Raw genomic sequence first — 24,735 nt, forward strand, 5'->3', positions numbered from 1 at the left:
GGCAACCTGGACTATGGCTGCCTATATAGTACAGATTTCTCTCTCTCTCTCGGCATGAATACTACATTTATAATGCTTTAACGCGCTCATAATAGCAGTGCATACAATGTGCCGCTACCTAGCAAGAATGTGGCAATGATGTGTGTTGTTTAAATGCATCAGACTCGCTTCTCACAACAGCAGTTTCCACAAAAGCGAGTGCTTTAAAATGGAGCGCTTGTAATTTCGAACTAAATTTTTATAGGCAAGAAGTCGACTGATTTTTCACACGCAGTGTTTTCGAAGGGTCTGACGCCTCATTACATCTAGCACAGCTATGAGGGGGCCAGCTAGTGGGTAAACCATAATGCTCACAATAAAAAAAAAACGGGCACATTAAAGGACAGCAAACAGCGCTAGTTTTTTTTTCCATTAGTTGTTTTTATTTTGTGCTGTGAGCGTTATTCTACGTACCCTCGTGTTGTTTTCAAAACCAATGCATGAACACTTGATTCAGTATCGCTTTGGCACTGTGCCTGTTCCTCTAGCCTGAAAACTAATACGCGCAGTAGCAAGCAAGCACCAGCAGAACAATACTAAGCACTCAAGGTCTGCACAGAATATACCCCACACGCATGCTCAGGTTATAAGTCCCGTGCGATAATCGCGTTTTTTTCCCCTTCAATGTTACGCAGGTAGCAGCTACGTTGAAAGAAAGAACCTCGGGCGATAAACAAACGCCAAGGCGACCGTAGCTGACTAGTGCAACCGCGCATTGCTTGCAACGGCTGCCTGCAGCAATCGCTGCCCGTGCAAGCATCGAACTCAGCCGCCGAATGCGCCGACATGAAGGGCGATAGCGCAGAGAACGCACCCTGCACTCGGCCCCACCTCATTCGCGCATTTACCATGTGCTACGCCGTCACAGCAATCACAAGCCGAATGTGGTAGTACGTCGAGCTCTACGCCCCGATGCACACAATCATCTTCACCTCACAGTATTCGCCATATCGCAGCACGGCATTTGTTCGTGTGGTGATCTCTGGCACATTGCTGCAACGTGGCTTGTAGGATAGGAAGTGCAGAACTAGCGATGGCAAACTTCGTCCTCGATTCTTCAGGAGATGGGTCGGTGTCGTCGTGGTCGCTGTTTCTCCGACGAGGGCTTAGCAAGCCGGCTTCACCCGTGAGCTGGCTGGCTCAGGACAGCACACAACGCGAAGCCGAGCGTTAGCAGACCGACGCTGCACTTGGTTTAAGTAAGGAAATCATCGTACTAGCGAACACTAAAGTAACCAGCCATGACAACGTAACACGCGGATAGCATCCAAGTTGAGTGCGGAAGAAACTGGGGCGTCCATAATATCACCCGGAAAAAAAAACTCTGCACACGGCGCTGCTCGAGACGTGCGGACAATTTCAAAAGTTATCCGCGCGAGGCGTGCGGACAGTTTTAAAAATTATCCGCGCGAGGCGTGCGGACAGTTTTAAAAGTTATCCGCGCGAGGCGTGCGGACAGTTTCAAAAATAATCCGCGCGAGGCGTGCGGATAGGGACAGCCTAGCGTGCGAAAGAACTGGCGCTGCACTTGCACGGCACTTTTGTGAACTAGTGCAGAAAGTGTTGCCGAATCGAGGAGACCAATTTATGTAAAGAATATTTGTTGGTCAATAAAAAACAGGTAGTTAAAGCAATTCAAAGCTTAAAATTGGTAAACTGTTTTATGTCACTACTAAAAGAGCCAAAATGACTAGTCAAGTTAGAGAATTTGGATTTCCCAGAGTTCACCGCCAAACTGCTCGCAAAGTTTTTAATCGCACTGCTTGGTTTGTAATGTTGATTGCTAAGTGGGAGCTCTTATTAAATGCCAGGTTTTTACCTCGTAGTTCAGCAACGCAGTAGCAGCGACAACAACGTTTTGTTTGCTGCCATCTGGAGACGGCTGCAGGCGACTCATTTTCGTCTGTTCCAACAAGCCCAACTCGAAACTCGGAATTTCGCACTCTTCTCGGCTTCTTCGTGGGTGAGTCGCTGTGTGCGAATACGTCTCACGCTCCCTTGACCACGGTTAAGACCTTGCTTCGTTCAGTCGCTCCGTCTCCAACGTGTCGCGATTGAATGAAAAAGCCTACAACGCTTCCCCCAGCCGGATCCGTTAGGCCTAGGTAGGAGCTCCTTTCAGTGTCTTACCGTCGGTTTTTTTTTTGCGTCCGCGTCCAGCCACGCTGACCGAGGCCTTGACGCAGCGGCAGTGAGCGCGAGGGCGCGTCCTAAATACGAGATTTCACGGCCAAGGCCTTTGAGTCAGCGTCGCGAGCCCTCAAACGTGGCGTTGCTGTCACTGGCCCGACGACGGTGGTGGTATCGGCGTCTCGAATCAGCTGTGCCGCTCCGGGGTTAATGCCTGTGATTGGTTTGTTTGCGCTGCTAAGCTCCGGACCATAGCTCCGGACTGTCAGGGTCGTGTCACTGATTTAGGAACGCGGCTTTGTAGATTCGGGCGCGGTGCGGGCGTTCATTTTAAACGCCAGTTTCTGATTTTTGCTGGCGCAACAAAACAAACTCTTCGCCCGAACGTGGCTTGCATCGCATTTGGCGAGGACTGCCGAATCACGGTACGTTGCGCAATTAAAACGGGGTGCTCTAAAAATACCCTGCTTTCGTAGAGGTTTAACCGGTGCGTCTTATTGTGATTTTTTCTTTTCGTTTTCTCGCGCGGCTTGGGGTGGTTTTCCCGTCGTTGTGTGAGTACCGTTTTTTTTTTGTTCGTGACATTGGGCGCTTCTTCTATGGGGCCGTGGTTACGTTAAATGTGGCGGTTATTTGGGAGAGCGATGAGTAGACTGGACTAAACAAGGAAACGCTCCAATTGACGGGGCGACCGCGCGGTCTAAACAAGTTCTTCAATGCGCCCCGAATGCATCACTGCCCATGTCTCCCTTTTTTTCCCCTGTGTTTGAATTTTTGTATTTGCGTGTGTCGTACACAAGTGAAGTCCACTGGCACGTTTTAGCGTAGACTGTGCGTCGTGGCAAAACAAATGGCGGTTTTCAATCGTTAATATTAAACTCTGATAGCTTTGTTTTCATTCATTTGCTGTCGACTCTGCCAGCCTCTACACCCCTTCCCTATTTTACTGCAAAACTACGCCCGCATTCACTGGTAGGCTTCTTGCCTATGTGGGTCCGTTTAGCTTCATTCAGGTGAATTGAATGGGCCAGTTTGACATTTCCTCGTGAATGCATTGGGAATGCGGTTCTGAAATGGGGACATGACATCTGTGTTCCTCGCTGGGGAACACACCCTACCTACCCTAACGACAATGTAAACATCACCTTTGAGTGCTCTTTTATCGTAACGAAATGAGCATGGATCTGCTTAGCAAACTGTGAACATAAACTACACAATCTGTAAGCACTTTCGGGCTCCCCCCCCCCTTTTTTTTCCAGCTTAGCCCTTTGCGACATGCATTAAGATCTAGCCGTCAGATAAATTTGTCCCTTTTTTTTTCCGGCTTAGCCCTTTGCGACATGCATTAAGATCTAGCCATCAGATAAATTTGTAACTGCCTGTGTACGCTTTTTGTACACTTGAATGCTGACGTCCAGTTAACACACTGATAATGGCGTTTTTAGTGCTGACCCCTACGTCACTTCTGTCCATAATACGTCACTGAAACATGAAAATTCAAAGTTTCTAATTTTCTAATTCAAAATTTTCTAATATTCCTTACGTCTTTTTGCTTAAAAAATGTATTTCGTGGCTAGCACGGGGCTGAGTGAGTAGTTAACAAAGACTAGTTCTGTCAAACTGAACAAAGCTATACTTTGTCTTTATGGCCTCTTTAATGTGGCAGTGTTATATCCCTGCTGCACTGGCGTCCGGATGTCATTTGAACCGAATGTCATTAAACCCAAATGAGTGGCTTCGAATGCTATTAACAATCTGCCATGCTCCACTACAATTTCTATGGCCTTTGAAAGCTTTAAAAATCGCTCGCCGTGCTGCGTGGCGCTGCTGCTATCAAGTTCTGTTTTTATACAATAATGCAACAGTCACATTTAGCAGCAGTCTTTGGCATTAAAATGATATCAAATTATCAATAACGTAAGCTTTGACACAGTTTTTGCGTAGTTCTGAACCGCAATCGAGTCTTTTTTTGGCTGTCTGGCCACACTGGTTTGTCACTTGCTCGCACTGGTGCTAAGATTATGGAATTGTTACATCGCGATTTAAGTAAATGAGAAGTAAGCGAAGTCCCACAATTAGTAATATTTGGTTTGTTTTAAGTACGCCAGTAATGTATTTCTTTATGCTGACTTGGAACGCTGTGCGCGATAGGACAAGAAATGGCGTTCGAGGGCCCCAAATGTCTCTATGGGTGCTCATTTGGCTCGAATGTCATTTGAGCCCAATGGCATTTCAAAACCCAATAAAGCAGCACAACTTCGCGTTTAAATGAAATAACATTTGGTTTGAATGACATTCGGACGCTAGTGTAGCAGGAGTATTATTCTTGGTCTGTGTTGTGATAGGTGCCAAGTTTTGTGCTGTCACTTATACAGTGATTTAGGTTTTCAGCCATATAATGTTGTCATTTAGTCTCCAACCGACGCCAGCCGTGTTTTAAAAGGAGCAAGATACTTGAAAAAGAGAATACCTTTGTGAGCATTGTTTGCTGCGAAAAAACGGCCATGTGTTCGGGTTTTCGGCACATGTTGAAGGCTTCCAGGTGGTGAAAATGAATCCGGAGCCCTCCACTATGGCGCACCTCATCGCCTATGTAGCTTCGGCACGTTAAAAATCAATCGTTTGCTACGGGCTAAAAGGGGTACATCTTTCGAACTCTTGTTTGAGTGGTCTCGTTTCGTAGTGTAATTTAGCTGTTTTCTTTTTATTTCGCTGTTTACTACAAATGTAGAGACTTAGCTCAGAAGTAGAAAACTTTTTTTTTCTGCTTTTGAATAAATGTGTGCCAAGAAGGAGATGGAATTTTTATTTTCGCCTGTTTTATGGCAAATCAAGCACACTTGTTTGTCCATGCAGTTTGCTGAAGTTAAAGGAGCCATGAAGACAAAATACAAGTTGGGTTTATTAGAAAGACTGCTTAGTCCCGATAACAATGATACCAATATCATCGCAATCTTCGAACAAATAATGGAGATATTGAAGAAAACGTGTGAAGCCGTGGCGACCCCCTAGGCAATTTCCCGCAACTTTTCTATGACGTCACGGAACCTTGTTTGTGCGATTGGCGGCCGCCTAACTGACCTGTCGCGACGACACATGACTGGACGTCTGTAATGGGGCCTCTAGTTTCATTTGACCGCATCACTTGAATGCTAACGTGCAGTTAACGCACTGAAAATTATATTTTATTGTTGGCCCGTATGACGTCATTCTTGCTCATAACACGTCACTGTGGCGCAAAATTTGAAAGTTTTAAATACTTCTTGCTTTTTTTCGTTAAAAACACATCTTTTGTGGCTCTAATGGAGCTGAGTGAGATACTGAATCCTAGTGCTTTCAAATTAAACAAACTTGTATTTTCTCTTCATGGCTCCTTTAAGCTGCTACCAGCATCCTTCAGACTTGTGTTGGCGACTTTTATTACTATTTTTTTTTGCAAAAATGAAATACTTATTGGCTGAAGAAGCTGGGCTGAAGAAGCTGGACTGGATGCTTATACATTCTAAGCTCTGACAATGCAAGGTAATAAGGCAGCGTTCAGAAGCCTGTATTAATCCAGAGCCCCTGTTCTGCAAAATTCTTCATACTTGCGGTGTTGTTTTTGCAATGAATTTATGCAAGGAGGTGCAGTGTAGTGTGGATTGTGGCACTATTTTGTGCAGCGTTTAAATCGAACTATTGAATGCTTTAAAACTTGTTTGCCACTTCAATTACGTACAAGCTTTCCTTGCGGTGTTCCGTGGTATTTGAAGGCAATCGATTGATTCATAGTTGCTGACTGGTTTGTTTTCTTTTCAGCTGAGGCTTTCATTTTAATATGTGTTATAGTAAATTCAATAACACACCCTTTACAAAAGTGCCTCTATAAATGTTCCTGCAAATAGTGAGACCGTAGGTCAATGACCCTTTGAGGGAAGCCAGACGATGTCGTGGCTTGTGTGACCCGCATGCCACTGATCGAGGAAAACGCAAGCGGCGAAATGTCGGCAAATGTCAGAGGTTAGTTTAGGGATTGAGGCAAAGAAACTGCACTGTGCAGTACTTTCTTATACTAGAGCAGAAATGAGACCGACTTGACACAGCACAAACAGCCGTCGTACGTTACTTCAAGGTTTTTAAACATTTAAACTAAAAGGAATGAAACAAAAATTCAAGAGAAACGTGACATGGCGGATCAAGTTAACTGCTTCGTACAGAGTCCAGTTTTTTGTTATTTCATGTTGCAGTGTTTGTGAGTGCCAGTAAACTGAAACAGGTAGGCAGTCATTCTTTTTTCTTTCTAGCAATTCTGCGGTGGTAATAACAGTGAATGCAGTTATAAACAGGCATGACTTGTAAGTTGCAGCGCAGATTACTGGAGACCCGTTCATGTGATTGCTTGTATCGGTGTGTAATGGACCATCGTGTCCAAATTAGACCTTCAATTTAGTTTCATGGGTATAGCTGTCTTAAAGGGACCGTGCAACACTTCAACTTTTTTTGAAATCTTAAATGCTTGCAGAACGTAGTCACCCAACACACTCAGTGCTTAGATTAGGGGGTCGCAAAGTACCTCAGCCAAAAATTACTGCTCTATGCCCATCAGATAACTTGTAAACTCGCTCAAAAGATTTTTCTCTCTTTCCTGGTCTTGACGTCCTTCGAAGGCCCGAATTACGTCACTGAGGCCATGTAGCGGCTGTTGGCTGGTTTTTGTTCAGTTGCAGCAGGTGAATGCTTTAAAAAAATCCTGCCATCTCCACGAAGTGAATGATGGTGAGAGGGGCGAAGCAAAAGTGCTTATCGGTAAAACCGTGAAACATTCGCCCACACATCATATAAAGACTCGACACGTCACGCTTTCCACCGCTCCGTTGACAAGCCCGTCGACGACGTCGATGTTTGTGGTGATCATGTAGGGCTTGTTTGGGACAATGAGAATCTCGAGGGGTAAGTTGGCGAATTCGGTGTGTAACATTTTAGCCACCTTGGTCGTCGCCTTCTGCAGAGCGTCTTGTGTCGTGTACCCCCGGTACGTGTCTTGAGCTCGCAGGCGACGAACCACAACCTCTTCTTCTTCCTCTTCTCCTTGTTGGGTAGCAACAAACGCGTTGAACATTTTGACCTCTTTGGCCAATCTTTGGTTGGCCAATCCCTAGGGGGATCCTGCCACAATCCTCATTAATGTGCCGTGCCATATACAGCAGCAACGAGGGGCGGCACAGGGCCCGAGCAAGAGGAGCTTCGCGCTTAAAACAAAGCAGAAATGAAGGCGTATGTGGTGCGACGAGCAAATCGTGCAGTTCCGCTCCGTGCTGGCCATAACCGTTGCTTTCGCAGTGGTTCCAGGCGCGAAGGAAAGAGTGAAAGTGCAAATCGGAAGTGTTGCAGGGTCCCTTTAAAGCAGAATGCGTGTGAAACTTTTTACGACTTTTTAGATTTCTCTGAGAGGGGGGGGGGGGATTTGGGGATTGAATTCAATCATGATTCCTGAATTTGGGTTTATACCTGCTTAATGCTACTTTACAATGCTTTAGGGGCTTTAGTATTTATTTATTCAAGATGCCCTCATGGTCCCAGGGGCATTTATTAAATGGGAGTTATACACGATCAGCACAGCACAACACAAAAGAAAATAAAAAAAAACATAACAGAGAACTGCGCAATGTGTGTAGGAGGCAAAGGAAGAAATAGAACAGAAACTTCAAAATGCATTCATACACACAAAAGAAAACACAGTAAGAAGTGAAGTAAGAACCAAGTTCTTTCAGCAGTGCGTTTCTTTTTCACCACGCTGGCTACATTTCTGCAGCTCCTGTAGGGCTGCAGCTGTCGCTTTGAATTGTGGGAAAGAAAAAAAAACGTTGCAGTTTTCCCGGATTTGCTGACAACGTCTGTATCCCATTTGTTTGTGTCTGTGGACGATCTGACGCATAAGCGTTTTTGACCATTGTTCGGTGGAAATATAGATGTGATGTCCAGGGGCGGTTGCATTCGGTTTTGCTTGACATGTACTTCGGAAATGAGTGCGGGAGCGTCTCTGAGAGGCTGTACCATGTTTGTTTTTTACTTGCGCATGAGCTTTCATATTTGACTCGTGGTAATCTCCTTGTGTTGAGTGGTTATTGCTGATTTAGTTTCTATTTCTTGCTTCCGTCATTTGATCCCTAAGAAGTTTCAGTGAAGGTTACCTTTTTTTGTGAATGCACAAAATCGCTTATCACTGACTCGCTTCGCACTTCAAAGCGGATTTTAAAATCTATGGCTGGGCGTTGCAAACTTGCCTGGATGAGATGTTAGTCTATGTTGTGGGTCACAGGACTCGCCTGAACAATGTTATCGAGTGAAAACAAAAACAAAATCGTGCACCCGTCTGTCTAATGACGGCGATGGTTGAATGCCAATCTTTCTCGTGACGGGCTTTTTGGTTGTCGGCTGAGTCTTCCAAACCGCTTCAACCACATCGAAATGGAGTGATCAGATAGATGTCGGCTTCATAACACAAGGGACCCAGGTTTGGTTCCAGCCATGGCAAGCATTTTTTTCTTTGACTTCACCCACGATCATTCATCATCATTGTTAGAGAAAGTTGGCTTTCCTGCAGGACATTTTTGCGTTACAGACGCCATCAGTAAGAACACTATAAAGCTTCACTTTAAAATATATGGTCCCAGCAAGTTTTTCTGAAAGTATTGCTGTCCTTCAAGGAGCCATGAAGACAAAATACAAGTTGGGTTTATTAGAGAGACTACTTAGTCCCGATAACAATGATGCCAACATCATAGCAATCTTCGAACAGATAACGGAGATATGAAAGAAAACGTGTGAAGCAGTAGCAACCCCCCAGCCAATTTCCCGCAACTTTTCTATGATGCCACAGAACCTTGTTAGTGCGATTGGCGGCTGCCTAACTGACCTGTCGCGACGGCACATGACTGGACGTCTGTAATGGGGCCTCTAGTTCCATTTGACCGCATCACTTGAATGCTGACGTGCAGTTAACGCACTGAAAATTGTTTTATTGTTGGCCCGTATGACATCATTTTTGCTCATAACACGTCACTGTGGCGCAAAATTTGAAAGTTTTTAAATACTTCTTGCTTTTTTTTTTCGTTAAAAAAACATCTTTTGGGGCTGTAATGGAGCTGAGTGAAATACTGAATCCTAGTTCTTTCAAATTACATGAAGTTGTATTTTCCCTTCATGGCTCCTTTAAAGAATTGAAGCAGCGATTGTTTCAGTGTGATAAGCCCAGCACTACTTCATGCTCGCTCAAATGATATGAAGGCCGAGAGACTTCTTGGCAAAGGTTATTCTTGGAAAACTTGTCCTAATTGCTTTGGAAACCAAAAGTACAGCTGTAGTGAATTTTAATTGACGAGTTTTAATCTAAGACCTGCAGAGTGTTAGCAGCCTACGTAGCTCTCAGAAGGGTCGAGCCGAGCAAGTCAGGTGTTTGTGGAACCCTTCTAGCCATTTTTTGCTATCACTGGCCACTTGTGGCTGTGACCATCTGTGCCTGTTCAGTCCACCTCGTAAATAATCTCCGGTCAGCGCTCAGCACCAGCTGTTACGTCCTGTGGGATAGGTCGCGTAGAAAATCCCTGCCTCCTATGCCGTCTGCTTGAGCTGGCAAGAATTTCCTCCAGCCATGCATGGGCGATCGTATAGCCTTGGCTTGGTGACCGGGTTGTACATACCGGGTTGCTGACTGCCTCTTCATGCAAATGCTGACTGGGCACTGTTTCATCATTTGGGGTCGAAAACAAATTCATGTCTTCCCTTGAACACTTAGCTCGAAACATCGCTTTTGCCAACCGGAGTGGCGGATGTTTTTTGTTCCCGAACTCCTTGCACCAGGATTGAATTAAAAAAATAAGCAAAAAGGTTGTGATTCAAAGGAGGTTGTCACGGCAACATTGCTGGCGGTGTAAAGGAGCCATTAAATCGTGTGTGTACTGGTAAAACGTGCACTAAAAAATGTTCAGCTTTTACCGCATGTGTCAGTTAAGGGAGGGCACTGGCCTTGAGGACATTTTTGTTATTTTTTAACCTATGTGCTTGAGATTTACACGTGAAGTGTATTCTAACATCCTGAGCACGTATATGCAGTCAGTTTTTGTCTATGTGGTGCAAGGTCAGAGTCGTGCAACTTGTTATGCCTTTACATTTCGGGCAATTTTTTAATTATCTACCTATGAAATACTGGAATACTTTTTATCTCTGTGTGCTCTAAAGGGACCAGGGAGTGCAACTATACTACAGCAGTAATTTTGATGTTGTTTCTGCAAACACTGTAAACCTATTAAATGTCAGGTCATGTATTACCAGTGTTTTCATAAAACGGATGGCATAAAATCTTGTGCTAGCAAAACGAAATTCTATATTTTTGTGGTTTCATTGCACTGCTCAGTTGATAAGCTTTTGAATGCAGCAAGAATGGAGCAAATCTGACCAGTACATCCCAAGATATTATACCCGACAGTTGACCTCGTGGGAAAAAAATTGGTTCTGAGAAAACGAGGCACGAAGTTTGGAAATATAGGCAAGAAATGGTCATTTAGGTGACTTTAAATGGCGACAGCTTTGTAAATACTTACGGTACAGCTATAAGATTTTGCAGGTACATTCTTGTGGGACCTGTAGACTGCGAATAAAATTGATACAGAAAATCCTCAAGACCAGTGTTCCCCATTAAGGATCAAGGTTCAAGTTGTAATGAATCAGGGTAGGAAGAGGGCGTTCTACAAGGCCTCGCACTGTTTCCTACCATCTTTGCTCGTGGAAAGTGGGCCTTGAGGTGGCGGCGCCGGTGACCGTTGGCTCGGTTGGAGAGCACCCTCCCCTCTTGGCACATATTGGTGCCTGTTAAGGACAAGAGGGAAACTTTGTAAGGTTGAACATTTGATTTTGTTCGTGCACCATTGACATGTAAAACGTATAGTACCACCAACACTCTTTCAGTGCAGCCAAAGACCCCTAGCCAGTATGGCCGTCAATGAGAGTACGACGAAAAAAAAATCTATGCATATTAAAATTTTGTGTGTAGCAAGGTGTATACTTCCAAACCCTAATTAGCACTTTTTCTAAGCTTCTATAACATGTCCGGCTTGTAAATATTGTAAATTCCTTCAGTCCACCTTTTTAAATTTTTTTACTACTTTGGTGCAGCAGAGATTTTGCAAACATATCTATGAAATGCCACTCGTAATGTTCAATGAAAAGTTGCCTCACATTGAGGTCAGTAGATTTCGAGCTGACTGCTGTTTCTCTGAAGTGTTTGACAAGGTCTGTCATAAACCTCTGCCCTACGATGCAAACCACGTTAACTCTTACCTAAGATGTTTAAGATTGAGTGAATTAACCGCACTCAGCTTGCCTATGCTTACGGCTATAATTCTTGTGAATTATATGGCCCCTTCATGTAAATAATAAAGTGAGAAGTGCATCATGAACTACTTGTGAACTACGACCTCGTGAAATGTTGTTTTAGAATCTGTTGGCTTCCCAGTGCAGTCATTCCTAATGCCTTTCTCACAACGCTTCTCTCTCTCTCCCCTCCTCTCTCTCCATCAGGGTAGGAGGAGGGCGTTCCACAAGGCCTCGCACTGTTCCCCACCCTGTTTGCTTGTGGACGGGTGGGCCTTGAGATGGCGGCGGCGGCGACCGCTGGCTCGGTCGAATAGCACCCTCCCCTCTCGGCCTGTTGAGGAGACATGGAGAGTGAGGAGGGCTCAGTGCCGCAGCCGACGCTGCCCCTGCGTGCTGGGGAGGAGGCGGACGTGCAGAGCCCCTACGGCTCGGAAGTGGACGCAGCAGTGGCCGGCTGGCTGAAGGCCCACGAGTGTGGTGCCCTGGCCCCCGAGGCGCTGCGCGCGTTCTGGGCCACCCACGTGCCCCCGCTGCTCAGCCCTCCCCTCAATTGCCGGCCTCTGGCCCTGGCCTACGATGAGGCCACTCTGCGGCGCACCCTCATCGACTCGCTCGAGAGGCGAGTCTTTCTTCCCTTCCCTCTCCTCCCTCGCTGTTTTGTCGCACGATGCGACATCCCGCAATCAGAGGCTGCATGTGTGGGCCCTAAATGTAGTATAAAAAATTTGTGATTTGTGATTAACCTGCCGCAGTGGCTCATGGGGTAAGGTGCTATGCTACGGAGCCCAAGGACACGGGTTCGATTCCGGCTGCGGTGGCCACTTTTTGAAGTGGAGGTGGAAAGCAAAAATACCCGTGGTCACGTGCGTCAAGATTTTGGTGCACGTTAAAGATCCCTATGTGGTCGTAATTAATCTGGAAGAGCCCTTCACTATGGTGCACCTCACAGCCCAAATGTAACTTCGGCACGTTACCCCCCCCTCCCCCCCCCTTCCAATTGTGATTTTTTAACATTCCCTTATAGCAAGGCTTTACTTGTCAATGCAATACTGAGATCAGGTGGAAAAGCCAGACAAGGATGAAGTGTTACAAGGAAAACGTAAACACTGCCTGCCTTTTCATTGGTTTCACTGGTTTCGCGGTTTCACTGGGGCCCGTGATCTTGATGCGTCTGTGTGCAAGAGCTGCACTAATTAAATTCTGGGAATCCCGAGAGATGGCCATAGCTGTTCTGGGCCCGAGTGGCCAATCCCAAGGACGGAAATTGGGCCTTATGAAACTGGAGCTCTGGAAAATGCCATGAAGTGCAGGCGCTCACTGAGATACATGCGGACACAATTTTTTTTCAAGCACCAGTAGCGGTAGTAGTTAACCATTAATTTTTCGATTCCTGGCCGCGGCGACCACTTTTCTGATGGAGGCAAAAAGCAAAAACGCCCGTGAGATTTCGGCGCACGTTAAACATCCCCAGGTGGTCAAAATTAATCCGGAGCCCTCCACTACGGCGCGCCTCATCGCCTGCGTTGCGTCGGCGCGTTAAACCCTACAATCAATCAATCAATCAATCAATCAATCAATCAATCAATCAATCAATCAGTTAACCATTAATTTATCCTAACGTGCGCATCATACTTATGCTATATGTGCGTGTGAAGAAGGTTCTTCTAGTCAGTATTTTTATATTGTAAGAAATTGTCGTGGGTTCCCATACAAATGCTGTGTCCTTATAATGCAATGAAAGCTCAGTTGGATAGGGGCCAGTTTCATAACGCGAGGGACTCAAGTTTGATTTCGACCACGGAAAACATTTTCCAATCGGCTGCAGATGTTATTGTTCCCTGCCGCTCCTAACCTGTACCCCTCGGGCCTTTGGAGTGGCCCAGTGGTCAGGCTCCCAGGGTCGATTTGCGCGACCTCCCTAGCCACATTTTTTTCTTGAGGCTCAAAGGTTTTTTGGTGTGACAGACGGACAAAGCTCGGCCTAAACAGCTCCTCTGCCGTTAAAAACAAATGCAGGTTTGTGTGCGGGACCTCGGACCCTCAAGGCTACTTCGAGGAACTGCGGCGTTTGGAGTCGCCACCAACACTGTGCGGCCGGGTGTTCAAGTCCGGCGAACCCACTTACTCCTGCCGGGACTGTGGTCTCGACCCGACCTGTGTCTTGTGCGTGGACTGCTTCAAGAGCAGGTGCGTGCTGTGCATCCAACATTCACTTGTTGTATAGATGGTATTCGCTGAAAAGTTTAGCGGTCAATTTCTTCGCTTGGCAACACTGGAAACGGCCACAGACGTGGACAAGTACCGCCATCCCGCGGAGCCCGACGTAACGAGTGACGGCGCCACTCACACGGTTGCATGGAGGAGAAGAGGGATGCCTGATCTGGGGGCCGTGCGCACAACGTCGCCTAGCAACAGACAAGCGCTTGGCCACAGATATGGCGGCGCACTCGCATGGTTGCCTGCATGCATTCCACGCCGTTGAATACCGGCCATACGTGCAAGCCCTGCTGTGCAGAACGTTAAACGTGGTCGTAGGCTGCGCCTCCTCGTATCTAAACTGACCTAAGAGATAACGAATCACTGTTATTAATGAAAACAACGTGTAGAATCACTGCTAGCGAATGTTGTTTAAGAGGGCACATGGGTCTTTGATCAAAAACTTTATTTTTAGAGTTATGACGATAAAAATTGCAGGACATATGTAGTTTTTTATGCTGATTGTAGATAGGAAGTTTGTTATTTCTTAAAACGACTACATTCAAATTTATTCAGATTTTTATACTTGACCATTTTGACAGCTTTTGTACAAAAACTGCTGGAGGGATGCAGCTGAACAATGTACAAGTGAACTAGGCACAAATCAAGGAGTGCAGTAAGACTAACGTCATCATTCTATCTGGTCTGTAGCAGAGGTTACGGCCGTTCGAAGTTTGGGCTTGGAAGGCAAAACCGGTTTTTCTTGTTCCCACCTTGCAAGCCCAAACTTCAGACTGTCGTAACTTCTGCTACAGACCAGATAGAATCATGATGTTAGTCTTATTGCACTCCTTGATTTGTGCACAGTTCAGTGGTACCTTGTTTAGCTGCATCACTCCAGCAGTTTTTGTACAAAAGCTGTCAAAAAGGTCAAATATAAAAATCCAAATAAATTTGAATGCAGTCGTGTTACACAAAAACAAACTTTATATCTACAGTCAGCATGAAGGACTACACATGTCCGCCAATTCTTATCCTTCAACACTGTAAAAGTAAACATATTTGGTTTAAGACCAGTGTTCCCCCTTTAACTAAACATTGGACAAAAAGAAATGTTACACCTGCTAACATTCAGCCCGTCAGCATCAGAACCCAGAAATGTACCTCGAGGCCAGGACGGCCTAATTGTGGGCTGCTTTAAAAAAAAAATTGTTCAGAAGAATGGTGTAGGTGTTCGGAGGGAACCAGTGGGTGGCGCCAGGTTACGCAGGAGGCGCCTGGCTTGTGCCCACGGGGAAATGGGAGCCCACTCTGTGCGCCGTTGTGGCCTGCTGGGGCAAGTTGTCGATTGTCTCTCCCCCTTCCTTCCTTCTCGGTGGTGGTGACCCAGTGCGCACAAGAACCACAAGTACAAGATGAGCATGAGCTGCGGGGGAGGCTACTGCGACTGCGGCGACCTCGAGGCCTGGCGGTCGTCGCCGTTCTGCGAAACTCACGGCCGCTCCAGCAAGCAGGTCAGCCGGCTGGCCAAGTGTTCACTCTCCTCTACTCCTTCCAAGCTTGTTCGGGAACAGAGATGCACTTGCAGTCAAGGGGGGACACCGGTCTTGAGGGCATTGTTATTTTTTAACTATGTGCTTGAGATTTGCACGTTAAGTGTATTTTAATATCCTGAGCACAAACATGCAGTCAGTTTTTGTCTATGAGGTGCAAGTTTAGATAGAGTTGCGCAACATGTTATGCCACTCCGTTTCGGGCAGTTTTTTCATTATCTACCTATGAAATACTCGAATAGCTTTTATCCCTTTGTGCTCTAGGAGGACCAGGGAGTGCAACTATACCCCAGCAGTAATTGTAGCATTGTTCCTGCAAACGCTGTATACTTCATAAATGTCAGGTCACCAATGTTTTTGTCTAACTGCATAAAATCTTGTGCCAGAAAATGGAGACACCATACTTTTGTGATTTTATTGCACTGTTCAGTTCATAAGCTCCTGAATGCAGGAAAAATGACACAAATCGAACCAGTACATCCGAAGATATTGTATCCAACAGCTGACCTTGTGAGAAAAAAATTTTCTGAGAAAACGGGGCACGAAGTTTGGAAACACAGGCAAAAATGTCATTTAGGCGACTTCAAAGGGGGACAGCGTTGTGAACACTTATGGTACAGCTATGATATTTTGCAGGTACATTCCTTGGGACCTGTAGAGTGCAAATAAAATTAATACAGAAAATTGACTTTTTGGCTAATCTCGCTCCTCAAGACCAGTCCTGTCCCCCCCTTTTAAGGGAGACTCGCTTGATCACATTTCTATCGAGGCTTGCTAATTCATGAGCCACAGGCTTAAAAAGAATCGCATACCGATACAAGAAGTTTTACAGATCCCCAAAAATGTTCCTAACTGCTTAGTTTGCTCCATCTAGAAATACACGAATTCTTTACCGAAATAAAAAGTAAACAAGAAACATATTTTGGTTTATCTAGTTTTCACTAGATGGCACCAGCTGTCTAGCAAGCCAGAGTTTTCTTTCTTTCAATACAGAAGTGTCATATTTCCAAAATAAGCAAACTATGCCCTTTGGAGCATTTTCATGTAGCATTTTCATTTTCACAACTTTTCGTATTGGTGCACAATGATTTTTAAGTGCGTGAAGTAGTAAGTGCCATAAGGACGTTTACAGGGGAGTCCCCCGTAAAAATGTGGCTTCATTTGTTCAGATCTGTTGTCGCAAGGCATTGGGCTGGCTTTGATGAGTGTATTTTTTTGTCACACCGTCAAGCTTGTAAAGGGGTAACGAACGTCAGTGTGTGTAACCTGATGATGATGATGACAATGATGATGATTTGAACGTCTACCCTCCACATTTATGTAAGTAAGCCCAGTTGGAATGGTTGGTGCGAGAGTGGTTTATGCTAAAAATGTGCTCGGAAAAAAATTGCGTAAAGGTTGTTGCACTTGGTTTCATGCATAGATGTTTCATGTTATGCTTAATTCAAAGTCCCAGACTAGACTTGCATGGTCACAGCAGACTACTTGCATTAAATTTATTGCCAGGATTAGCTGGCATGTTGCAATTAGTCTTAAAACCACGGCATGTCTGTCATCTGGCACGTTGCAATTAGTCTGGAAACCACGGCATGTGTGTCATCTTGTTTGTTGCATTTTTGCCTTGTTCTTCTTGTTGGGAGCTCAATTACAAGGGAGTTTTAGGCTGGCAATTTGTACAGAGGCTCTTCCAACACCAATTAAAGTGGATTGTTGGTGCTGGGATAATTTATGCATATTTCGTTCGTGCCCAAAAATAGACTGGAGCACAAGAAAGGATGCAGGTTCCCAGGGACGGGCACTAGACGTTAACTGACGATTTACAGAGCAAAATATTCAATTATGAACTTGCTGAGACCCAAGAAACGCGTGCTTCTGCACATGTGCTTTTGCACACACATTATTGCGCACAATTATGCTTGTGCAAGCAATCGTTCACTGGCTCTGTCAAGAAAGGAATTCGCTTATCTTAAGCACGGTGCATACTAATCTGATGTGCTCAGAAGTGCGTGTTTCTTGGGTCGCAGTGAGCTCACAGTTTGATGTTTTTTGTTTTTTTGTGTGTGTATGTAAAATATCAGTTGGCATCTAGTGCCTGTCCCGTTAACATTCTTCTCCTGTGGTCCACCCAGCCCCTTTCTTGTTATTTTGGTGCTAGGCAAATGCGTAAGCTCCCTTCCGATGTTCCCCATGACCCCCTTGTTGACCTCTGCTCCGCACGGTGACTCCTCTTTGCTCTCCAGGAGGGCAAGGAGGAGGAGGAGGAGCCGAATCCGCTGGACCGCCTTCCGCCGGACCTGGTGAGCCGCGTGGAGCTGGTGCTGCGGGCGGTGCTGCTCTACTGCCACCAGATGCTCACCTGGGGGAAGTCCACCGAGCTTCCCCCGGACCTGGCGCTCACCCCGCCGGGCACGCCGGACACCTATGTCACCATGCTGTTCAACGACGAGACGCACACCTACGAACAGGTAGGGGGCAAGGGGGTTCCTTGCAGCGAGGCAGGGCTGCGTTGTTCTTTGGATACTACCGCAGTGTGGAAAATGATGTAGAACGCCCCACGGAGGGCATAAATCGTGGTGAATAACGGAGTAACCATCTTTCGGTTGGCCATCATGTTTGTTCTATAACACATCGCTGACATGTTATCAACAAGGTTTCTGAGTAGTGGTGTTCTCCCGATCGTGGGATCACCCAAAATGAGGTACTTGAGTTAACGAGAACGCGCTGTTTTTGTGGTTGCCCATCTTGCTGCACTCGTGCCAACCACCCTGGTGGGGGTCTGTGCTCGCAGGTGATCCAGACCCTGAACCGGGCCATCGAGTGCTCGCACCGGGAAGCCATCGAGTACGCCACCACGGTGGACCGGGAGGGACGCAGCCTTGTGCGCAGCTCCACCTTCAGCGACTGCCTGCAGGTGGGTGGGTGGGTCACCACGAGTGTTCCCTAGGGCGCTCTCTGTGTCCCTAGGGAAACGGCAGAAGTGCCTAGGTAATAGGGAAAAGATACTGCGTGCCTTAGCGCTCAGGGATCCCCAGGGGAATGATAGTGGTGTGCCTAGATGGTAGCGGAAAAATACTTTTTCTTGTTAGTTATACGTATGGTGATATAATTTTGGCGGAGAGCCATCATTGGAGATTTTGTGGTCTGGAACGAAAATTTGGCAAAGGTGGAATTCCTCGATCGAATCCCTAGATTAACAGGCAGAACCCTAGGGGCTGGCATTACTGCTCTGCACACTTAGGGAACATGTTGGTTGGTAAATTGCTGCATATTTGCACATAGCATATTTGCTCAATATTTTCAGTTCTACATTGAAACAAGCGTTGTGAAATGTGGCTGTGTGTTGTTTTACGTGTGGCTTGCGATTTCAGGGCACCGTGCGCCTATAGAAGTTTAGTTTTGCAGTGTGGAGAAGTTTTCCATTGTCAGGGATTAACTTCAGCACATTCAAGCTAGTGATTGGGTTCAAACCTTGACATGAGCAACCTTTGGCAAATACTCTGCCTGCAACATGGAATGACTGCATAGCTCATTCGTTTTTCTTACTAAAGCTTGTACAGCCAAAGGCATACGTCTCATTTGTTGCTTTGGCTGGATAATTCTAAGGAACAGACCAACCTCAGATTGAAAGTTGACTAAAAGTTTGTTGAATATGTTTCCCACTGCTAGGGTTGCCACCTTTCCCCGAAAAAAAAAAAAAGGCCCTTCGGGGGAGAGGGGGGGGGGGGGCGTGGTATTTAGAAGGTTGAATTTCCAGTGAAAAAAAAAGAATCCGTGTTTTATGACATGCAGTGCCATATGCATTGTAGCGTTTTCCTAGAGAGGAATCAACGTAACGTTTGTACTGAAAGTTACTGAAATTTTGGTTATTGCTCTGAATGTTCTGCCCTGAAAGGAAACCTCCCATACTTAGTCCATTAAAAGCTCTTTCTTGCATCTAGCCCGCGCTCACCCGCGTATTTTCTCTGCTCGCGTGTCTTTGCGCAGCTTGCCGACACCCATTTATCGTCGTAGCTTCTGAATTAACGCTCATAAAATGCCAAACAAATAAATCATCACAGCACGATGGCCAAAAAACCGGCCAATGATGGCTGGTTTTAAGTGCGGACCGCCAACCGGCCCGCTTTCTAAAAAACCGGTCGGGCCGGTCAAAAACCGGGAAGGTGGCAACCCTACCCACTGCACAGGGTCGGGAAGTTGCTGGTAAGACATTTTGGAATTTGATTCCTGCTTCAGTTACCACTCCCGTTACTTACTGAAATGGGAACAGTGCACATTTGGACGAAGTGTGGAGGCTCCCTTCCAACTCGGGAATTCAGCGCTTGGACATGTGCATCTTCCCTTCGTCCTTTGCCCAAATGTGCACCGTTCTCACTTCAGTTTTTAGTCACAAACTGGCCCAACTTGTTATCCCGTGGGATTGCAGTCCCCCTGAGTGTAGCTAGCTGAGCTAGCATGCTGCAAAACAAATATGTTAGAGCAGAGAATGTGCCATGGGTGCATTCTTTTGGGTTGGTTGCATTCTCTCTCCCCCTTTGTCTCTCCTCGTTTTGAAAAACTGTGGTTGATTCCTCTGTCGTAGGAATCGGTAAAACACAAAAGTGAAATGTGCAGCGAAGTCTGCAGTGAAAGGAGCATGATTTGCGGGTCGGCGGCTGTCTTGTGGGTGTGCTTGGCAAGGGACGTCCGGCTGGTGGTTCGCTTCGGCAAAGGTGCAACCACTTTGGTCCTACTCCGTGGCGTGTACGGCAGACGGTTGCATTGCAACGAGCTCAGCTTGTGGCACGCGAAAGGCAGTGTTTATAGCTTAGACTGTGTACACTTTCACGGTCGAAGCTATGATCCAAGCGCAATCACGGTCCAAAAGGGTGCGAACTGTCGGCACTCGTTAGCATCACGATGCACTTCTTGGCTTCTCCTCTCCTAGACGGCAGCAACATCCGTGTCAATGAAACTTTTCCTGCCGTTTCTCCTGTGTTCGTTGTGCTGGCGTCATTTCTGTGGTGGATGTGACATCAGTGAAATATGTGTATCCCGTACATAAAACACTTTAGTGTTAAAAACCCGGTGGTCCCCTGTGCAGGTGAAGCAGCACATAGAGCGCATCACCTCCCGCCACGGAAGCCGGCCACTACGGGTGCTGGTGATGCACTCGTCGGTGGTGGCGCACCAGACATTTGCCATGCGGCTGCTGGCCTGGCTGCAGGGCTTCCTGGCGCAGTGCCAAGGTGAGGCACGAGGGCCGTTTCCTACCCCTTTGCAGAAGGGGCAGTTTAATGGGAGCTGGTCTCTAAAGGACACTTCTTCGATCAACGCTTGTACACCAAGTTGTCCACAGAGCTCTATCTGGAGGGCTTTCTTTCCTTGGGGGTCGCTTTGTGCAAGCTTTCGAAGTGAAGCTTGTGTGCAACGTTTTCTAAGAAACGGGTGGGCATGCACCATTTTTTCTGGTTTGTATTGCACTCTTGTCTAGTGCAGCTGGCAAGAGTTGTCCTTAATGCTGTTGGGACACGTCGCACTGGAGTATTTGGTGGGTGTGTCTGTCCCGCTGTTGTGAGTGCGTCATCTTGATTTGTGAAGCAGGAGGGACATGCTGTGGACTGCAGACTTGCACGAAGATCTATCCTTGTGCTTGGAGGGGGATTGGGGAATGTGGGGATTGCCTTTTAACACTTTCACTGCCGAGATTTTTTTTTTTGTGTCGGGTCCTCACTCCCTGCCGGATATTTCTTTCACGTTTGTTCTTTTGAAATCCATGTTTGTTTTGTGCAAACATGCACTCCACCTGTTGTCTGAAATTTATCCAACACGATCTATGCATTTATTCGACTTTTCACTAGATGGCGCGACATGCCCACAACTATTATTTTCACACGAGTTCACTCGGGAGTTGCAGGGAGTTAGGTAAAGAGGCAGCACGAGTATACTCGGGAATGGCGGGGGGTGGATGTGTGTGGTTGCCCAAGTTATCTTGGGAGTGGCAGTGAAAGGGTTAACCAGTGGAAAACTTGCACCTTTATGCATGCAGAGTGAGAGTTGGTCTCTGTGCACAAACTGTGAGCCTGCCTTCAAGACAGGTGCATGCTAAGAAGCAGGTTGTCACTTCCCTGGGGCTGTGACAAACATTTGCATGAGCTCCTTAAAAAGCTCCTTGGTGGCTGAATCACTGCACAAGATTGAAACAATATGGTGGGGAGAAAAGCGAGGAAAAAAACCTGGCAGTAGCAGAGGTCACTTGTGTTGAACGTACGAGCAAGTCATTGCATTCATATAAACTCCCCACCTACAGGGCAGAAACTTGGGGGCTCACTAAAAGGGTTTAACTTAAATTGAGGACGACTCAGCGAGCAATGGAAGGGAAGATGATAGGTGCAACGTTAAGAGACAAGAAGAGAGCGGAGTGGGTCGGGGAACAAACACGCGTTCAGGACATATTAATAGAAATTAAGAAGAAATGGGCGTGGGCAGGGCATGTAAGGCGAAGGCAAGATAGCCGTTGGTCATTAAGGGCAACAGAGCGGATCCCTAGAGAAGGCAAGCATGACAGGAGGTGGTAGAAGGTTAGATGGGCAAGTTTGCGGGGATAAATTGGTCGTAGTTAGCTCAGGACCGGCGTAATTGGAGATCTATGTGAGAGGCTTTTGCCCTGCAGTGGGCGTAGACAGGCTGATGATGATGATTAAGAAACTCCCCTCACTCTGTATGTGTGTGTGTACAGGGGTGCTTTGTGTGTGTGCTTTGTATCCGTTTTCGTTTAGTCACGCCGTTCTGTGCCAAGAAAATTGTGTGCCTCGCAAGGTTTGCTGCATGTGACGGCAAATCGCAAAGCGATTCACACCTGCCAGTGCAATGCATGCCCCTCTTGTGGATGGTGCTGCGCAGCGTTCCGGTTGATCCTGAGCGACGTGATGATGTCGCCCACGGCGGAGGAAGGGTACGCGCTGGTGCGGTGCATCATGCGGTCGGACGCGCAGCTGTGGAAGACGGCGCGGGCCCAGTGGCACCAGATCCTGATCGGGGGCATGCTGATGGACGCCCGGTGCAAGCGGGACTTCGCGCGGGCCTTCACGCGGGACTACCCAGACCTGCTCAAGGAGTTCGTGGCGGACGACCACGAGCACCCGGTCTCCATCACCTCACTCTCGGTGCAGATCTTCACCGTGCCCACCCTGGCCCACCTGCTGGTCGCTGAGGAGAACGCCCTCGCCGTGCTCCTCAGGTGGGTCTGCGGATGGGACTACTAAGGTGCACAGCGCAAAACACTGGGGCAGGAGAGGGCACAGGACAGGTGCTGACTCCAACGCTGAGTGGAAGTCAGTGCCTGCCCTGTGCCCTGTCTTATCCGTTGTCCCTGTTTCTGTCCCAGAGCTCGGACAATGTGCCATAGTCCGAGCTCTGTGTTGATGGTGACCCCCTGTTTGAGGTGATGCCTGTCCTTCAGAGTATGGTCTTGCTGGGAAGGACTCTATTGCTTGCCCCTCTGGCAGGCCCATGAGCTTGGTCGGTGCACGGTCTTCTTTGAGAATGACCGCAAGGACGAACCAGAAGGGTGTTGTCCTCCTGACCATCTGGTGGGCACATCTGTTCTTAGCTGGAACCAGTGACTGTTAGTTGGCAGGTGCTGATGCACGGACACTGCCCATCGATTAGTGGAAGCATTGCTCATGTATTCTGGGTGGAGTCAGGCCGGTGGTGTAAGTGCGTCATCCAAGTTCCCTGTAGATGGCCATACCAATGTCTTGTAATTGGTGTCATCTGAGGGAGCGGAAGGATAGACAAGGACAGTGTTATCCTTCTGACCATCTGATCATGGCTGTTCTTCTAGGAACCAGTGACTGGCATCTAGCCAATGTTGATGTACGGATGTTTCCGTCTATAAGCTGATGCTCTTTTTGTTGACGGAAGTGTTGTGCGTGTCTTCTGGGTGGAGCTGGGTTAGTGGTAGAAATGTGTTATTGTCCAAGATCAACGTTCCTCGGGACGCCTTCTTCCCATGTGCAGTGCATTCTTGTGAGAGTGCGACAAGCATGGACACTGCACGTTGATTAGCTGATGTGCCCTTGGTTGATTGAAGCGTTGTGCATGGCTTTTGGGTGGGGCTGGTGCAGTGGTAGAAATGCGTCGTCGTCCTCGGGATGTCCTCTTGCAGGACGTTCCTGTCGGAGAGTGAGAAGCACGGACACTGCACGTTGATTAGCTGATGCACTTTTGGTTGATGGAAGCATTGTGCATGGCTTCTGGATGAGCTGGGTTAGTAATAGAAGTGCGTTGTCGTCCTTGGGGGTGTGCAGGACGTTCCTGTCGGAGTGCGAGAAGCACCGCAACGCGGAGGGGCGGCTGGCCTTTGAGCGGAACCAGGCCAATGTGGCCTTCCGGCGGGCCCAGTTCGTGCTGTACGACCTGCGCTACATCCTGGCCGTGCCCCCCGACACGTGGACGGAGAGGCTGCGCAAGGGCTTCCTCTACGGCGTCGGGTCCCTGCTCACCCTGCTCGGCTGGATGCAGGGCATGGACTCGGTCGTGCGACAGGTACGACAGACGACAGGTCGGACAACAGACGACAGGTCGGACGACAGACGACAGGTCGGATGACAGATGACAGGCTGATTCCCCCCTTCTTTCTCAATTGCGTCCAGATGATTTTTTTGGGAAGAAAATTTTAGGGCAGCTTATTCATTCGAACGTCGGCCTGTATCGAGTCTGAAATAGCAGTGTTCGACTGTGTATACGCAGTCTGCGCCCTTTGCGAGGGATGCAGCTACAACAGACCACTACCCCTACTGGCCGTATGTGCTGCTACTTCTAATGCTACTTGCCTCCCCCTCCTTTCTCCATTTTTATGAAAAATTTGCCATCCCTTCCTAAAGAAACCCGAGAGAAGCTAAAAGTGCGTCCAGTCGATCGTCAAACCTTCAAGAGCCCAAATCGCAAACGAAGAACAAACCCACGTGAGGGTTTTCCACGCACTAAGTAAACTCGCCTACGAACGATCTAAATGTACACCGATACATGGTTTGAGATAAAGGTACGCTATTGTACACTTCTTCTTGATGGATGCATGCCGTCTTATCTAGAGCTGTTTCTTTTTCGCGATTTCCGGTTAACAAGGGAAGCCCAGCTTCACGTACATGCCGTGTGTCCAGAGCTTTTTGGTCAACCAACTGGTCTGTGGGAAAATGCATTAGTTTTTTGACAGGGCGCCATTGGTCCCACAGGGAAAGCCTTTGCTTTACAATACTGCAGACACCAGACCCTGTTTTGTCAGATTATGAGTCTCTGCTGTACTGAGCGCAGACTGTGTGCATGTGAAAATGTGCGGATGTATATACCGTATTTACTCACATCTTCTTGAACTCGCGTAATGTTCGCAGCCTGAATGTGAGCTGCCAAAACAGATTGTTTGTTCCTTCGCGCAATCCTTGCACCCCTGGAGTACCAAACGGTGAAAGTAGTCTGCTTGCGAGACTTG

At 47.2% G+C, this 24,735-nt stretch overlaps 1 protein-coding gene across 5 annotated transcripts in view; it reads left to right on the plus strand.

The window, feature by feature from the left end:
- The first annotated feature begins 1,845 nt into the window (after window positions 1-1,845).
- Ubr1 (Ubr1 ubiquitin ligase) overlaps window positions 1,846-24,735 on the plus strand; it is a 62,730-nt gene continuing 39,840 nt past the window's right edge. Inside the window, exons 1-9 of one of the 5 annotated variants that reach the window (XM_077675238.1) lie at window positions 1,846-2,002; window positions 11,725-12,139; window positions 13,537-13,707; window positions 15,107-15,230; window positions 17,510-17,734; window positions 18,058-18,180; window positions 20,350-20,494; window positions 22,149-22,485; window positions 23,558-23,795. In XM_077675238.1, the coding sequence (XP_077531364.1) occupies window positions 11,865-12,139; window positions 13,537-13,707; window positions 15,107-15,230; window positions 17,510-17,734; window positions 18,058-18,180; window positions 20,350-20,494; window positions 22,149-22,485; window positions 23,558-23,795 (1,638 nt within the window). In that variant the 5' untranslated portion in view covers window positions 1,846-2,002; window positions 11,725-11,864. Of the gene's footprint in view, window positions 2,145-2,430; window positions 2,595-11,724; window positions 12,140-13,536; window positions 13,708-15,106; window positions 15,231-17,509; window positions 17,735-18,057; window positions 18,181-20,349; window positions 20,495-22,148; window positions 22,486-23,557; window positions 23,796-24,735 lie in introns of those variants that run through there. The other 4 variants (XM_077675240.1, XM_077675241.1, XM_077675239.1 and 1 more) reach the window with 4 other exon arrangements.

The sequence above is a fragment of the Haemaphysalis longicornis genome, unplaced genomic scaffold, assembly GCF_048455015.1.
Source record: "Haemaphysalis longicornis isolate Haplotype H1 unplaced genomic scaffold, Haemaphysalis longicornis Haplotype H1 scaffold_6, whole genome shotgun sequence".
Lineage (NCBI taxonomy): Eukaryota > Metazoa > Arthropoda > Arachnida > Ixodida > Ixodidae > Haemaphysalis > Haemaphysalis longicornis.